Consider the following 15539-nt stretch of genomic DNA (forward strand, 5'->3'; position numbering starts at 1 on the left):
ATTCCTCACATGTTAGATCATTAAAAAAGTTCATACTTGTTCACTTAATCATACTTGTTCTGTAAAAAAACTGGAGTTAATTTTTTAATTAGGAGAGTAAAAAATTACTTACAACGTTCTATTACGATGAATCGCTGTCACCCACCATCGTCTTTTTCGACGTCGACGTTTCTTTTCCATAGCATATCTTAACACATTTAAATAATTCTGTACATTTAAAACGCAAAGCGCTGTCGCCACAAAAACATCTTCATCCTCCATACTGCCGCAGAATAATGCGCACAAATAATTCGGATAGTGGCAGGTAGATGCGAGCTGCATGTAAATAGTTACTTGCTTATTTACTTTTAATTAAAATCTGCCTGAAATTTTGGACATGAAGTGGGCAGCCCAAGTAGCAGCGGCAATGGCTGCATGTAAACCGGGTATTAAGAATATTGAAAGGCTAAAATTAGTAAACAACAACTTTGTTTGAGTTCAACATGTGCACAAGGGCAAGAGGGGCGTTTTATTTACAAATATATTCATCGATTCTCTGTTGTCCAGTTTACACGCATTTTCAAGAGAGGACATTTTTAGCTGTATATCAACACATATAATAATGTTAATTTAACTTATTGATGTTAGATTTTGGATTAAAAATAAAAAGTAGAAATAGATATTTATTATTCTAAGCGCAAAAATAACATCTTCAGAGCAAAAAAAAAATATTAATATTCTTATTCCTAAAACCGCTGCTAAAAAATTTGAAATGGCAACACCGAAGGCATAAGCTGATGTCATCTTGGCAAACGGGTTTGTGTTTACATTTGGCATTTGTAAAGTTCTGTTTTTTCTTTAGTTTTTGGTTGAAAAATACGCATTTAAGTGTTTTTGTGAACTGTTACGATAGTAAAAACTTGTGCTGTTTATGCCGCACCATGGAAAAAAGGCGATTTAAGCCGATCTTTTCACAAGTAAATACCGATATTGTTATACCATCATATCAAGAGCCAACCGTCGTCATAAACGTAGAATAATAAAAACTCATTAAGAAGTCTATAATAGTTATAAAATATTTAATTTCCATAAAAATGCGTTATATTGGACAAGTACCTTTACTCTAATGAAGTACGTTAAAAAAACGCATAAAGAGTTCAACGTTGTTGCCTTTTCTCTAATATAGGAACGTTATCTTATCATATTTAAAAAAAATGCTTCATATTTTATTAATAGGAATGGAGGAATAGTATTGTTTTGCGCCTGTCAAGATAAGTGACATATAACTTTATAATACATGTTATAAAGCGAGTTTTTTTGCCATTTCTAGATAAGCATTTGGCATCAAGCTGACCTAAGAATTTTATATCAGAGCTTTCTTAACATTAACTGGAATATATTGGAATCTGTGGATAATATCAATTCTGCCGTCGAAATTTTCTATAATAAAATTTATAATTGTCTTGATAACTGTGTCCCTAAAACTGCCAGGCGCAAACGATCTTATCCACCCTGGTTTACCTCTGAAATTATTGAATCAATTAGAAATAAACATAGCTCGTGGAGCGTTCTCATCAACAATATGATTTAACTAAATTTAGAGAGCTGCGATCGAAAATCAAAAAAGATATTGAACTGTCACACAGACAATACTGTACTAATCTTGAAAATAATTTATTTTCCCAACCAAACAATTTTTGGAAGCTTATTCAAAGCTCACAAAATAACAATTTGTTACCTCAAAATATGACTGACCAACAGGGAATGATTATGTCTGATCCTCAAGCTATTGCAAACGCATTCGCAGATTTCTTTAAAAGTGCATATATTTCTTCCACTGCTACACAACCTGGCAACAATGCTCAAAACATATTTGCAGATACCATCATTATATCCAGATTCACGGAAGATGAAGTATTACGAGCTCTTAAAACGATTAAACCAAAAGCAACTGTTGGACCCGACAAAATTCCTGCTTTCCTTCTCTATGACTGTGCCATAGCTTTTGTTAAACCATTAACTTTCCTTTTTAACTTAGCGTTAAAACAAGAAAGCTTTCCTGATCTTAGGAAAATATCTGAAATTATCCCTGTACACAAAAAGAGTGACAAAAATCTTATAGAAAACTATCGCCCTATAACAATACTTAATAACTTTTCTAAATGTTTTGAACGTGTTCTGCATACTGCTTTATATCCATCAATGAAACATCTGATTGACAGTAGACAACACGGTTTTATGAAGGGCAGGTCTACCACAACAAATCTAGTTTCTCTTACTGAATTTATAACTGAATCAATAAATAACAACTCTCAAGTCGACGTCATATATACGGACTTTTCTAAGGCCTTTGACCGACTCGACCATGGCATTCTCGTTAACAACTTCGATCGAATTTATGGATTTTCTTCCGGCCTAACGAATCTTTTTAGATCCTACTTGAGTGAGCGCCCCCAGTACGTAGAGCGCTATGGTCGAAGCTCGGCAAAGATTGTTGCCGCCTCTGGAGTCTCACAGGGCTCAATTTTAGGACCGCTTTTTTTCAACTCATTTATTAATAATATATCTGATGAACTTTCTGTAAATGGTCTATTATACGCGGACGATAAAAAAGTTATTTATAGAATTAACAGCATTTTGGACTGTATCTTACTTCAAAGTGACTTAATGCATGGTGTAAAAATAATAACCTGCATCTAAATGCTGCTAAATGTAATGTTGTTTCTTACAGTTTAAAGAAAAAAATAATTATTTATGACTATACCATAGACAATGTCACAGTCCCTAAATCAACAGTTTTGAATGACTTAGGTGTAACATTTGATAGCTCTCTTTCTTTTCAGCCACATATTACAAATATTGTCAAACGTAGCTACAGAATGCTAGGTTTGGTAATACGTAACTCTCATAATTTTAATAATATCCTCAGCCTAAAAATCTTATTCTTCTCATATGTCAGATCCATACTTGAGTATGCTTCTCAAGTTTGGTCCCCTTATTACCAAAACCATATAAATGAGATTGAAGGTATACAGAGAAAATGTCTAAAATTTCTTTGCTATAAATGTGATGGAGTGTACCCAGAAATCGGTTTTGATCGGTGCACATGCACGGTTACTGGAAAGATTTTTCTTTCATTCTTTAGAAGATGGAAGAAAATCTGCTGATTTGCAGTTTCTATATAAATTAGTGAACAACTTAATCGACTTGCCAGAATTATTACAAGAACTGAACTTTCACATACCTCGCATATCAGCCAGAAACTCGCAAACATTTTACCTACCTAGACCAAGGACTAACATTAACAAGTTGTTTCCACTACGAAGAGCCTGTAACACATATAATTCTGTTCAGGGTCAATGTGACTTATTTAACTGTAGCATAGCAGATATCAAAAAAGTATACTATTCTTAGTAAAACTTTTTTGTTTTTTTTTTTCTTTACTTTTCTCATTGTTTTTCTTTTTAAGCATTTCCTTATTGTTATTGATTGTAAATGTATTTTTTTCCCCATTCAGTAATTGGATGCATTTCTGTTGAATGGCGTAAATAAAATAAATAAATAAATAAATCATTGCATCAGAGATGTTGCAAGCAAACAAACTGCCCATAGTTCTACGGCAATGCTAATTCAATGTTCTAAGATCCTAACGCTTTTGAAATATACTTCAGAGAAGTATATTTCAAAGGGATTTAGATGACCCAGTGTGTGTCACTCAGTTTGACCTTTGCGGTTCCTAATCTTGTTATATTTCGGTGCTAACATTTTTGTAATCCCATATTCAGGGAATTCAATCGAAATTCATTCAATTAAGCAGGGCGCCCATTGAATCGGATCGGCACGGTATCACTCAGTCCGGTAATGTCCAACACCGACTAACCAAATCGGTATCCTTCAGTCTATCAGTCAAAATATATTTTTTGTGGCGTTTAGTTTATTTTAGTTCGGTTAGAATTTTATAAATAATACTTAATAATTTATATAACATGAGCTCTTCATCTTCCGACGAAGATGATATGATCGCGTTGGCATGCCTTGAGATAGAGAAACAAAATAGCTAATTTTAGGTCCACGAAATTAACCTCAAACGAGATGCATTTTGAGAATTTGTGAACCTGTTTCCTGATTTATTAATAGATGACCAGAAATTTTTAAAATATTTTAGAATGCCGCAGGAAATTTTTTTTGATTTGGTTTAAGATATTACCTTTAAAACGACAATATACTAATTTTCTAAAAGCAATTTCCCCTGAAGAATGTTTAGCAGTAACAGTGAAGTAAGTAAAACTATATTTATTTTAATTTACCTAAAAACAAAAACATTACAATAAGCAAACTGATTTAGATATTGCTTTTATACAAATAAACTTTAGATTCTAAGAAAAAAAAATTATAGGTTTTCAAAATGTGGCATGCGTCGGTGTTCATATCCTATTGATAGTTCTGACTCAGAAGAATAGGAATGTTGTGGAGTAGTGGAATCCTCAAATTCGGGTGGTGAATGCGGTGAGTGATGTGATTATTGTAGGTATTGTTGATCTAATAATGTAAATTGATTTGCCTGCCTGCGTGGCCTTTGTTGGATATTTTCATACTTAACTGACTAAGATGATGTGGTGGTCTCACGTTCGTGGAAATGTTTTTATTTCATACTCTGTTACTAAGCCTGACATTTTTTCAATCCTTTAATTTCGATTTGTAAATGTGGCTCAAAAGTGCGTACGGTTTCTTCCATAGCCTCAAAAAATTTTGTTAGATGGTCTTTTTCTTGTAGGTGAGGTTTTTCTGATGCTGCTTTTTTTCAAAATAATTTTGTCCTATCTTTGACATGGGTAGCTGTTGACGACCTTTAACAGATTTGAATGAACTCATCGAAGAATGTGAAGAGGTAGAGTTGGAATTTTGTGGCGATTGTGAAGAATTTGGCTGAGAATCAGTGATTTGAGAATTTGGAATTTTGGTAACATCCATTCAATCATTACTTTCATTTTCAGATGCAGTTCGTGCTAAATTTAAAGTTTGTTGTACTTTATAGTTAGTTAACCACTTTTCGTTTTCTAGCAGCTTTACGGAAATTATCACGAAAGCAGTTCTTTTTTTTACATTCAGCCGCTAAAAATAATATATACGGGTATCAGTAAATTGGGTTTAGCATTCATTTGAGTATTTAATTATGTAAAGAGAAGTGTAATCAAATTATTTGCAGTTGCAGTAATTTATAACAAACAAACCAACACGTAACAACAAACGATTAAAATCTAATTTCTTTCATTATTTGCACATGCACTGTAGTAATTTGTATATCTAATAGAGTTTAGGTAGTTCTAATAATATTTTTAACTTGTAGGTTTTTGCGTTACGGTTAATTTCGTTCAGCTACTGATTGAGAGAAACCACAGTCCGAAATATTATTTATGATACATGTTTAAAAATATAGGCAACATTACAACCTTTGGTAATACCAACTCCTACAACGGAGCAATGGCAGAAAATAGAAGAAGGATTTGCCCAAAAATTGAATCATCCGAATTGCTTGGGCGGACTCGACACATGGTTGCCTGTGGTATTTGAAAAACCACCTAATTCAGAATCTCTTTACCACAATTATAAAAAACAATTTAGTATGGTGCTTCATGCTCTACTAGGCATTGATTATAGAATTAAAATTGTTGATATAGGAGCATATGGATAAAATAGCGGTGGTATCTTTAATTTGTCACAATTAGGTAAAAAATTAATTTCTGGAAAACTGGGAATCCCACAAAACAAAGCTCTGCCAGGGACAGACACATAGTGTTGCCTCATGTGATAGTGGGAGATGAAGCATTCATTCCCTCTGCTGCCAAACTTATGAGACTATCCAGGTATACAAAGCCTTAATGACGAGGCTAAAAAAATCTATAATTATCGTCATAGCAGAGCAACACGAGTAAGTGAAAATGGGTTTGGAATTTTAGCAAAAAAATTTCGCATATATTTTATTAAAATAAATATTTCACCAGAGCATCTCGATTTGATTGTACAGCCCACTACCGTATTACATAATTTCCTTCGAAATGACAAATTTGAAAGGCAGCCAGGATCAAGAACTTGAGCACGAAGAAGAACTTATAGCACCTTGAGGAAAAATATAGTTTTTTATTTTTCCTCAAGGTTCTGTACCTTGGCAACGTGAAAGTATTTATCAAGGTAGAAGAAACATACCGTGATATGTATGAAAGCAACATTTTGGCACACTACTAATGTTATTAATGTTAATAATATAATAATTTAAAATATAATCTTACATGTGCAATGAAGAATTTTTCCTACTTCTTCCCAAAGCATTTTCCTTCCGTGAACTGTCATGATAATATTTACTGTTATAGCTTGATCATAAAGGTGTGGATATTCTCTAACAGTATCAATTAAAAGTTCTTCATCCATTGTAAACAATAAATAGCACACAAAATAATCAACTACAAGGTAGCGCTGTATGCACGTCACATCAAACACAACGAGAAAACTGACCTTCGGAGTTTTTTTGCCCTTTCCACCAAAAAGGACTGATTCCGAAGCCAACCGATGGACGTTCTCGAGCGTGACGGAAGCAGTGCGCGGATGTTTATCTATTTCAAATCATTCCGACAGGACTGTTCCGTGCCGATCCGATCCGATTCAATGGGCGCCCTGCATTAGCCACCGCTTGTATATCTAATGTAATTTTTACTTTCTCATGGATGGACAAAGTAAGCCAATTAAAGTTCACAATTCCAAATATTTAACTAAACAAATTGAGTTGAGGGTGTATAAATCCCGTGAAATTGTCTAATATATTTTCTTCATGAGGCTTATACCATAAGGGAGGTTGGCCGACTCGGGTTACAGCCACATCTTGTACCAGTATTGACTATATTTTTACAAACATTGCACAGTTTGTTTCTGTTATACAGGGTGTTTCAGAACCATGGAATCAAACTTCTATGGGTTGTTCAGTGCAACAGTAGAATCCATTTGAGTATAGGAACCCATGTCCGGAAATGTGTCACTACGCCACTACGGCCCTAAGACGCGTTTAAATTTAGAAAAAATATTAATTACCTAAATAGGATCTGATGCATTTATTTTTACCTTTTGTATATGATACCATCACAACAATTGTTCAAAATGTCTTCCTCCAACCTCAATACACCGATTTAAACGCCGCACATGATTTCGGCGGACTACACTAAAAATTTGATCCTCGTTTTGAATGATTTCAAATGCTACTGTTATTCGTCCAATTAAGTCTAGCTCTGATTCTACTGGAGTTTCGTAGATTAAAGACTTTACATGTCCCCACAAGAAAAAATCGAGCGACGTTAAATCGGGTGACCTAGGAGGCCAAGAAACTACTCCACCTCTGGCAATCCAACAGTGCCCAAACCGCTGAGCCAAATACTCGCGTACTTGTACAGCAAAGTGAGCCGGCGCTCCATCATGCTGAAATCACATTTGCTGTCTAACGTATAGTGGAACATTTTCAAGGAGTTCTGGGAGAACTTCCTCCAAAAAACGCAGATAAATAGGTCCTGTTAACCTTTCCGATAGAAGGTACGGCCCAATTAAATAATCATCAACAATGCCTGCCCATACGTTGACAGACCAACGATTCTGATGTTTTCTTGAAAAAATTGCATAAGGATTTTCTTCGTCCCAAACATGGCTATTCCTACTATTAAAAATACCGTCTCTTGTGAAAGAGGCTTCATCGGTCCACAAAACATATCGTAAAAAATTTGGTTGTGCAATGATTTGATCCAGAAGCCATCGACAAAATTGAACTCTAGGATGATAATCGGCTGCAGTCATACCTTGAACTTTCTGGATGTGGTAAGGATGGAGTTGTTACTCGTGTAGTACCCGCCAGACAGAAGCGTTACTCGTATTCATATTCTTAGCTACGTCACGTGTGCTATTTGATGGTTTATCGGCAACTCGCTGAAGCACCTCTTCTTCAAATTCGACCGTTCTTACGGTTCGAGCAACACCAGTATCATGCATCTTGGTCTTAAACATGCCTGTCTCAGCGACCCGCCGATGAACCGCAATAAACTTTTTGTATTCAGGATGCTGTCGTTCGGGATAACGTTCATGATACAACCGCGATACTGCTCGTGCATTGCAGTTTGTTGCTCCGTATGCCAAATGCATATCCGCCAATTCTTGATTGGTAAAGTTTTCCATTAGCAATAAATGTTTAAAAATTTTAAGCTATAAAATTTTTAAACATGACATTGAGAATTGACATTGATAAGCGTTGATTTTAAACAATTGTTGTTATGGTATCATGTACAAAAGGTAAAAATAAATGCAGCAGATCCTATTTAGGTAATTAATGTTTTTTATAAATTTTAACGCGTCTTAGGGCCGTAGTGGCGTAGTGACGCATTTCCGGACATGGGTTCCTATACTCAAATGGATTCTTCTGTTGCACTGAACAACCCCCAGAAGTTTGATCCCATAGTTCTGAAACACCCTGTATATTTTTTTTATATTACCTTAATATGCATTTTTCGTTGCACAAATTCCGCAATAAAAATGATTTAAAAAGTTGGGTTTCACAACGTTTAATACACTCAAGTAAAAATTTAAAAGAGCCATTATCAAACTAGGAGCATATTCTCGAAAAAAATATATTTTATTTTTATTTTTTGAATTAAAAACTTTTTGGGTTTATGAATAGCCAAGATGGTACATGTCTTTTTTTTAAATGAAAGTCATGCTTAAATTTTGGAAATAAGAAAAAATAGGTGATAACGGAGGTGATATGATTGATAACGGAGTGAGCAATTAAGTAATTTATTAAAAAAAAATACTAAAACTTCTATCAAACTTTGGAGATGATATTGATGAAAGCATTTTAGTAAACCTGTATCTTTTTACCAATTTTTCATTGACCAACCTAGATCTCTTTTTGTCTTCACCGATTTTATGTTTTTAAAATTTTCTTTAAAGCTGTTTAGTTATGATGTAATATGTTAGGGGGTAGCTATAGGGGGTAAATAGTTCAAGATGGACAAATAAAACAACCATTTTCCACCATACTCTTAATTAGACTATCTTTTATTATATATATTAAACAGTTACACCAATTGTTATTATTCATTTATTTCCCTATGTCATCAACCTACTTAATTATATTAATATACAATTTCTTAATAGTTACAATATTTACAACTTAACCCCACGTGCCTAATTTATATAACAATATTAATAATTAACCTACTTCTATGCTACAATGACTTCCCCAAAAAGCAATTTTCGCTTAACTTCTTTTGTCACATCTCGTGAATTTTTCAAAAGCTATTGACCTCTGTATTTGGACTCTAATTTGATTTAACTTTGGAGTTAACTTTTATTGTGCCCTTGGGTATCTTTTTTTTAATTTTTCTACTTTTTTTGTTAGCTACTAGTACTTTTTAGCACTTTCTTGCAATTCTTTGTTTTCTGTTTTAAGCTTCTTTCGACTTTTTCGGGCTACAGCTTTACCAGTTACATTTTGTCTACTTGGAGTAGCCTGCTGACCAGCTTCTACATTATGAACCAATACTAACGGCCTTGGGATTAAAGGAATTGCGAATGGAGTATTAACTGCCAATTCTTTTTGAAAATTTGCATTTTCCATTTTTCTTAATCTTGATCTTCTAGCTCGTTCTTTCCAATATTTGCGAACGGTTTTTTTTCTCTATTACTTAATTTGGGAAATCGTTTTAATTTTTCCACATTCTTTTGTTTTTTGATATTTCTCCCTTTCCTTCTGTTTATATTCTTCATATTTGCCCGGATCTGCTTTTATTCTTTTCTTCATTTGCTGCATGTTCACTCGAACTTGCTCTTTTCGCTTTTCAGCGGCTGCATCCACTGAAGGTCGCTTTGGCTTTGGCATCCTAGTCTAAGTTTAAGGAAAAAAAAAATAAAAAGGGTTGCTAATTGTACTTATTTCCTTATACAACAAAGAATCATTAAATTTATGATGTAAATAGTATTAGTAGTGGTATTGTTAATCACTGATGCTTTGAGTGTTGAAGTATCGCTTGTATTTAAAAACTCTTTCAAAACGAATTTTCCATTTGGGCCCCAAAACGCTCACTGTGCAGTGTGCAGTATTATTGCGATAGTAATATTTAAAGAGCGAGGCGCGATGCGCGATTTCCGTCGGCCACTAGTGTGACGCAATCATTGTGGGGGGAAACAGTCTCCGGCCCCGGCCCAAAACGCTACCTTATGACAGCAAGTGCATCAAATACTCTACCATCTATAAGTATAACCCTTTACTTACGGTTAGATAAAAAAGATGCGACCAATGCTAAAACTGAATTACCAAATCCGATGTATTCCAAAATACCCAATAGTTTATAGAATTTATGAAACAATTCCTATTTTTATCTGAAACAATTTTTTTTATCTCAAAAGAAGACCTTATGAGTACACTTTGTATACTTTTATAATAACTCTAATTTTCTTCTATTTTACTTTAGATCGAGCGAAGACCTGATCCACCGCCTTTTCGTCTGCATCGCCGGAGTGGCGGATCAGTTACAAACCAACTTCGCGTGCGACCTACGCAACATCCTCAAGTCTGTATTCCTGATCAACGCATCGGACTCCAACGAACAGCCGCCGCCTCTTGTAAAAACCCCCGACACCCACTCGCTGGACACTTCGATCGAGTACCACCCCAGCGAAGACGAGGTGATCGAGAACAACGAGTTTTCTGTCGATCCGAACATTTTGGCCCAAGAAGCTCTCTTCGACACCAACGTGTACTTCCACTTGGACAGCGAGAATTGTCCCGGTTCGGATGCCTATACGAACCATCCTAGACAGTACCATGACATAGACGAAAGTCTTAGTGCGGATTTGACTCGTTTCGCGTCGATTCAAGAAAACGACCGCTCGAGACAAGAGAGGGACGCAGAAGAACCTCCGCCCTCTGACGAGGTCAACGAAAGACTTCAGGCGCCTCCCGTTTGGATTCCGGACGTTCAAGCGCCGAAATGTATGAGTTGCGGCTTAAACTTTACTGTGATGAAGAGGCGGCACCACTGTCGCAACTGCGGTAAAGTGTTTTGTGCGCGTTGCTCGTCCAATAGTGTGCCTCTGCCCAAGTTTGGATTGGTGAAGCCGGTACGGGTGTGCAATAAATGTTTTATGTTTAATCTGACGCCGTTTACGATTCACTGATCGGGTCGCGTTCTTGGATTCCTTGGAGGTTCTTAAAGGTTGTGCTTCTTATGTAAGTATTTTATTGATTGTGAATGACAAAATGAGTATACAGCTAAGGATTGATCATAATTTTGCGCTATAGTATTTATTAGAATATGTTATATTTGTTGCAAAGTCCTAAAAGGGGAAACTTAATTATTAAACAGTGACCTAAAACATTATATAGTTTATTTCATTGGAAGGAAAAAATACTTTGGAAAGTTTAAGTTTAGTAAAAAGTAAGTTAACCTCTTAACTGGTCGCTTCGGAGACCGTGAGCGGACAGCGTATGGGCGGGAATATGATGAATTCATGTATACAGGGTGGACCAAAAATGAGCTGCGACCATCAACTTAATTTTTTTTAAATAGAAACTCCCATTTTTTATTTTATTTTTTAATTCTGTATAAAATTTTATACCATGTCCTATACCTAACCCTAATAAATAAATAATAAATAACCGTGCATTTTTGGAATAGTTTATAAAAAAACATTTATATTTCGGCTCTAATTCTATTTTTTAACACGTTCACTGCGGTATCAGTCACATCGGTCTTGTCAATAAAACGGTACCAGACATATGTGTCTGGTTTTTAATTACGCCGATATCAGTCGAATGTAGCGTACAGGCTATACGTTCTCGGCGAACTACGTGCTGGCGAGACCGGTCACGCAAAAATTTGGTCACGGGCCATACAGGAATGTCCTCTCCTTCTGATGGGCAGTGACTGCATGGCTCGAGTGACTGTGGACTGCAAAGGATTCGTGACGCACATTGCAGGCAGAGAGGAGTGGCAGCATTCCAACAGACCTGCATTGCTAAATAGGGGGACCATCTGGTACACAGATGGCTCCAGAATGAATAACAAAGCTGGATTAGGGCTTTGTGGTGGGATCCCACATACCAGTAGGGCATACTCGCTGGGGGAGCACGCCACTGTCTTCCAGGCCGAAGTATTCGCTGTATTAAAATGCGGACAGAAAATCCTAAGCTGCGGACACCGCAATACAGTCGTATCAATATGCTCAGACAGCAGAGCTGCCATTAAGGCTATCACGGCCGCAAAGGTAAGCTCCAAGCTTGTACTAGAGTGCATAAAAGTCCTGAAAAAACTGGTACAGGTTGGATGCAGGGTCCAGCTCGTCTGGATACCTGGCCACGCAGGCCATGCCGGTAATGAGGAAGTGGACTCTCTTGCCAAAATGGGATCCGCGAATGTGCCGATGGGGCCGGAACCCATAGTTGGTATCGCCAAATGCGTTGCGGTCGCGTCAATGAAGGGTCTGCTGGACAAGTGGACCCACCGAAGATGGACTGAGTCTCCTGGTATGAGACAGGCCAAAGCGCACATAGGTGGGCCCTCTGCCTGTCTCACCAAAAATCTACTACGCCTAAAAAGACGCGAAATTCGGCTAGTGACAGGTCTTTTAACCGGTCACTGGCACTTAAGAAGCCATCTCCATACTATCGGTATCGCGGACAACCCGGAATTCCGATGGTGCTGTGAGGAGGATGAAACCGTTGACCATGTAGTCGGGGAGTGCCCAGCACTCACGCGCGCCAGGTTTAAATACTTGGGTAACACTTTCAGTGTACCGAGCGATGTATCTGGTATGTGTATCCCTTTTTTATACTAATTTTTAAAAAATCTTACGGATTTTAACGTTTCATTTAAAGTAATTTTTCTCGCAAACTGCACCATCAGTAAAGGCCTTTCACCGCGAGCTGCCAAATCAAAAGGTTTTTAAAAAATACAAAGATTTAGGTAAATGTCTTTTATATTATTAAAAACAAGGTTATACGCACAAATAAAACTTTATTTAATTTGGAAACATTGCTATGCTTTTCGTTGAAGCACGATAAATACATCGCGGGTTTATTCTCGCAATGAGCGCAATAACTTGATACTTTGGTAACCTTTTTATCTGCTTCTTTACTAGATAATGTAGCTCGCAACTTCTTATAGCAGCCTACACAATTTCGTCGTCTTTTTTTTCCAGGGTCCTGCTCAACGGCAAATGTGTGTATTCTTTTGGGAGTACAGTACAACTTCGATAATCCGGACACATATCGTTCCAAGCAGCGCCGGAGTAGCGAGGTGTCCGGATAACTGGATTATTATTTCAAAAGTTTTATTTTAATATACTATCCACATACTAGCTTTTTTTAGGTATAAATAAATCATTGTACCCTAATTAAAAAAGAAAATTATGTTTATATTTCAAATTATAACATACATAATAAGTAAACATATACATACACATGTTGTACACGCAGGTACACAAACATATAACTAGAAATAAAAATACATTATGTAGGACAAAACATAAATTACAAATACAAGACAAAAAAGTGCAAGTTTAAATGGCTTTGAAAAAACTATCAATTTTTTTCTGAACTGCCTTAGAGCTTGCTAATTCAGTCGCTTTCTCTTTGACGTTCTTTAAAAGCAATATTTCGTGCATTGGTAAGTAGTTTTCTTCAGCCCACTGAATTCCCAATGTTAATGCTTTCACAGCATCGCTGTGTTTCACTTTAGTGGCAATAATCTCAGTATCTCCATCTAAATCATTGCTCTCTGCATCCTTAGATTTTAGCGCATCACCTATTACCTCCTCTTCAGTCAAATCAACAATGACTTCATTTTTGCCTAAAGCCCGTTCAACAATTTCTTCCCGATTCAAACTGTTTTCAGGATCTATCACAAGCAAGGAAGCGGTAATGGTTTTTAAATCTTCCTCGTTTATTTGACAAAGTCGTCTTTGAAGTTCTGAAAGTGGAATGTTTTCTTCATCAGATTCCTCTTCTTCTGCATCAGTTCTTTGGTTCGGCCATAATGCTATCCAACTTTTTTGGATATTTTTTTCAGATATCAACTTCCAAGCAATATCTAGATTAACAAGTGCATCTTTTAAATTAAATTGCTTTAAAACTGTAACTAAATCGTCACCTTCGTGAGCGATAATGTGATTTAGTAGCCTCTTTCTATATGCTACTTTTATGTTTTGGATTAAGTTTTGATCCATTGGCTGTAAAACTGCTGTGCAGTTGGGCGGCAAAAACATGACTCTGAAATCAGGATCGAAATTTATTTCTGTCTCAGGTGGATGAGATGGAGCATTATCTACAAGTAATAATGCTTTATGAGGTCGGTTAACATCCGATAAAAAACGTTTGACGTCTGGTATAAAGCAAGTCTTAAACCATTCGAAGAACAATGTCCTGGTCATCCAACCTTTGCTGGTTGCCTTGTATTTAACAGGTAAAGTAGCATTCTTAAATGCCCTTGGATTTGCGGATTTTCCAAGAACTAAAAGGGGTAACTTATGAGTTCCAGCCGCATTGCAACAGGGCATGAATGTTACGCGATCTTTAGATATTTTTCGCCCTGGTGCTGATTGTTCCTGACTATGAACCCATGTAGTGTCCGGCAAGGCTCTCCAAAAGGCCGCTGATTCATCAGCATTATAAACTTGGTCACGATTTAGCTTCATTTCATTAACCACAGCTAGAAATTTTTCTTGAAAAGGTACTATAGCACTTACATCACTGGAAAGTTTTTCACCACACACTTTAAGAAAGCGTATTCCGTGCCTTTTCTTAAATTTGTCAAGCCAACCTGAACTCGCTAAAAAATCACTCTTCCCAGTTATTCTTTCATAAAATTGTTTAGCTTTCGTTCGTAAGATATCAGAAGAAACAGGTACATGAGCACTACGCTGCTGTAGAAACCACTTATATAAAGCAGCTTCAACTTCGGGATGTTCTCCCTTTCGGATAACCTGCCTTTTACCTGAAAAGATAAAAATATGTTTCATAATAACATTACCTACAATAAAAATTAAATCATACATACCTGCTCCACTGAATGACTCCGACACAAATCTTCTTATTTTAGTTTTGTTTTTCTTTATATCACTTACAGTTGATTTTGGTACATTAAATTTCTCAGCCACCCTGCGTATGCTTCCCACCTTATCAAGAAAATCTAATATTTTACATTTCTCCGCAAGAGTAACTGTGTTATGCGGTCGTTTATTTGGCGCCATTTTTTTTTTAATAACACATTGACACACGACGCACGGTAACTAAACGATAACTGACCGCCAAAGGCGCCAAACCCATTAGGTTGCTAACAATATTGGTTTTGACAAGTTTAAAAAGGAAAAATCCGTTTATAATCGATTCGTATTGAAAACATTCCTTTATCCGGACTACAGAGGTAAAATATCCCGACACCTAGGAACGCCGGATTACTGGAGTGTCCGAATCAGCGAGTGTCCGAACTAGAGAAGTTGTACTGTATGTATTTTGTCGTTCAGAACCTTGTTCT

The 15539-nt window shown here is 36.3% G+C and overlaps 1 protein-coding gene across 2 annotated transcripts in view; it reads left to right on the forward strand.

Moving 5' to 3' along the window:
* The window catches only part of LOC126742158 (lateral signaling target protein 2 homolog), an 84907-nt gene that overhangs the window by 51169 nt on the left and 18199 nt on the right, over positions 1–15539 (forward strand). The window contains exon 5 of one of the 2 annotated variants that reach the window (XR_007662498.1): positions 10479–11236. Coding sequence is in view for 1 of the 2 variants with exons in the window: in XM_050448734.1 (XP_050304691.1) it covers positions 10479–11184 (706 nt within the window). In the remaining variant the exon portion in view is untranslated. Of the gene's footprint in view, positions 1–10478; positions 11388–15539 lie in introns of those variants that run through there. The other variant, XM_050448734.1, reaches the window with a different exon arrangement.

The sequence above is a fragment of the Anthonomus grandis genome, chromosome 11 (genome assembly GCF_022605725.1).
Source record: "Anthonomus grandis grandis chromosome 11, icAntGran1.3, whole genome shotgun sequence".
Taxonomy (NCBI): Eukaryota; Metazoa; Arthropoda; class Insecta; order Coleoptera; family Curculionidae; genus Anthonomus; species Anthonomus grandis.